The 2,949-nt window shown below is 40.3% G+C and overlaps 1 protein-coding gene across 1 annotated transcript; it reads left to right on the forward strand.

Annotated features, from left to right (window-relative positions):
- Positions 1-1,681: 1,681 nt before the first annotated feature.
- Positions 1,682-2,840, forward strand: LOC116007839. Its single transcript, XM_031248507.1, has 2 exons — positions 1,682-2,689; positions 2,769-2,840. The coding sequence occupies exons 1-2, from the start codon at positions 1,682-1,684 to the stop codon at positions 2,838-2,840; spliced, it is 1,080 nt and encodes a 359-aa protein (XP_031104367.1).
- The last annotated feature ends 109 nt before the right edge of the window (positions 2,841-2,949 follow it).

The raw sequence follows: 2,949 nt of genomic DNA on the forward strand, positions 1-2,949 counted from the left end.
GATATAGTACAGTTTCCTTATCTTTAGCCTGTGCATCTAGAATGAATCCTATCTGTATGTGATTGGGTTTAGTCTAGGTGTGGCGGTAACTACTCCGACTGTTCGGTACAGCCAAGTACGGGTGTTACAACCAATATGGTAAAGTAGTAAAGTATTGTGAATGTTTCTATACTTCTGTTGATAAGTTTTAGGGTAAAGCATTAAAGTATTGTTGTGGGGACCAATTCTGGATAACTATGTTCTGCTTTGTGTATATGGTTAAAAAAACTGAATTGAATGTGGGACCCTTCTGTTAAGCTTTTTGTTGATATGTCATGTGCATATGTTGGACTTATACTGTGTTCTTACTATTTGGGTGCTTTACAGGGGATGAATTTGTCCCAATGGACATATTTCTTTGTCATAATGGAGTAATAAATAGGCAAACTGAAATTAAGTATATGGGGGGTGATGTAGAAATTTATGAAAGTGTGGCAGCTAAGGAAGTATGCATCCAATTCTTCCATGATAAGTTAAAAGATCTAGGGTATTCTGAAATAGGAGCATACATTTATGCCTTTGCAAATGGAAGCTTGGACTTACTCCAAACAGATATAGATGTTGCAAAAGCTTTAAGTGATGGGGTGAAAGATGGTCAGATGTTGGAGATTTGGGTTGAAACTATGGATGCAAATGATTTTATTGAAGTAGATTTTAAGGTAGTTGAACCTGAAGGTGAATGGGAATGTGAGGTGGACGTTGAGGTTCAGAGTTTGAATAAGGATGAGGAGGGTGTTGTTGGAGATAAAAGGGAATCTGAAAGGGTGACAGAACTGCAAGTAGTGAACCCGAATGATGACATTAACTTCTCTGATGATGCTTCAATAATAGAATCTGACAGTGATGGTGACAGTAAATGGCCTATTTTTAGAGTTGCCACTGATATGAATAATCCCCAATTTACTTTAGGCATGACATTTGCAACCAAACATCAATTTAGAGAAGCAATTCAGAATTATGGTTTCAAAAATGGGAAAGATCTTAGAACTCTTAGAAATGACAAGGAGAGGGTTGTAGTTGAGTGTTCACAACATGGTTGTCCCTGGAGAATAGGGTCGAGGAAAGTGCTTAACTCACATTCTTGGAGGATTCTAAACATGGTTGATGTGCATGAGGGTTGTTCATGGGCTTGGGAGAATTGGTAAAAGCAAGTGTGATTGCAAAGAGGTGGGCTAAGGAATTAAAAGACCATCCTGACTGGATGATGAGAAAATTTAGGGATCCAGTGTGCAGTAAAGAGGGGTTCTATGTGAGTGACCAACAAGCCTATAGGGCTATTTGGAAGGCAAAGAAGCAAATACTTGGTGATGATGAAGACAACTTCAAAAAGATTTGGAGTTATTGTGCTGAAATGGATAGGACAAACCCTAAGAGTAGTTGTAAAGTGAAAGTTGTTGCTGAAAATGGGGAGTAAAGATTCTTAAGACTGTACATTTGTTGGGAAGCTAGCAAACTTGGATTCAAACACTGCAGGCCTTTAATAGGTGTGGATGAATGTCACCTGAGATGTGCAACTAGTGGAATGATGCTGACTGCTGTGGCTGTTGATGCTAATGACAACATTTTTCCACTTGCATATGCTATTGTTGAAGGAGAGAAGAAGGAGTCTTAGTCTTGGTTTCTACGGTTTTTGAAGGCTGATATGGGGATAACAGAGGAGGCTGAGGAAGGATTCTGTTTTATTAGTGATAAACAGAAGGGTTTAGTCCCTGCATTTGTTGATGTCCTGCCTAGAGTGGAGCACAGATTCTGTGTCAGGCACCTGCATGCTAATATGAAGGTATCAGGGTTTCAAGGTAAGGCATTGAAAGATGCTTTATGGGCTTGTGCTAGGGCAACAACTCTGAATTCCTACAATGACTGTTTAAGAAAACTTAGGGCATTAGATGAAGATGCATATCAGTGGTTAGGTGATAAGTCTCCTAGTGAATGGTCTAGATCTCACTTCTCTACACACAGTCACTGTGACATGTTGGTGAACAACATATGTGAGTCTTTTAATGCAACTTTACTTGGGGCTAGGGACAAGCCTATTATAGAATGCCTTGAAACCATAAGGAAGATGCTTATGACTAAATTCTTTGATAAAAGACAAAAAGCAGCATCTTGGAAGACTGTGATCTGCCCAACAATTGTTGGAAAGCTGAAGAAAGTTGAGAAAGAGGCAGCAGGGTATTTGGCAACCCAATGTGATTTCTTTAAGTTTGAGGTGAGTCAGCTGTATGGGGACCGACAGGAGGTGGATTTGGAAAGGAAAACTTGTTCCTGTAGGAAGTGGGAGTTGACTGGGGTGCCTTGCAAGCATGGAGTCTGTGCAATCTGGAAAAAGTATGGAAAGGGGGCTTTGTTTGATTTTGTTCATCCTTGTTACTCAAAGGAGAGTTATCTAAAGATATATAGTTGCTCCATTAACCCTATGGCAGGCCCTTCTGAGTGGCCAGTGACTACTAGAACACCCCCTCTGCCACCTATGTATTCTGCCAAGGTGGGGAGGCCTAAGAAGCTGAGAACAAGGTCTGCTGGTGAGGTTGAGCCACCCCTGAGTCAAGATGGGATTTCTATATCAAGGAGACATATCCAATTGCATTGTGGAATTTGCAGACAAGTTGGACATAACTCAAGGAAATGTCCATCAAATCCAAATCAAAAGGTAACAAGTTAGAACTCCAATTGTAATGTTCCATTTGCTTTGTGTTAACATTTTAACTAACAGTTTTCTATTCTTACAGTTGAAGGCAAAGAAAAGAGTGATTTATACCACTAAACAGATCCCCAATCACATTTCTAGCCAACAGCAGTAGGAGGTTCATGGTAAGGTACTTCTAGACAGCATAATAATGGAGAGGTTGGGCAGCAGCACCAAGAAGTTGTAGTAGACATGACCACTGGGCAGCAGCACCAAGAGGTTGT

Source organism: Ipomoea triloba, chromosome 16 (assembly GCF_003576645.1).
Source record: "Ipomoea triloba cultivar NCNSP0323 chromosome 16, ASM357664v1".
In the NCBI taxonomy this organism is placed as follows: Eukaryota; Viridiplantae; Streptophyta; class Magnoliopsida; order Solanales; family Convolvulaceae; genus Ipomoea; species Ipomoea triloba.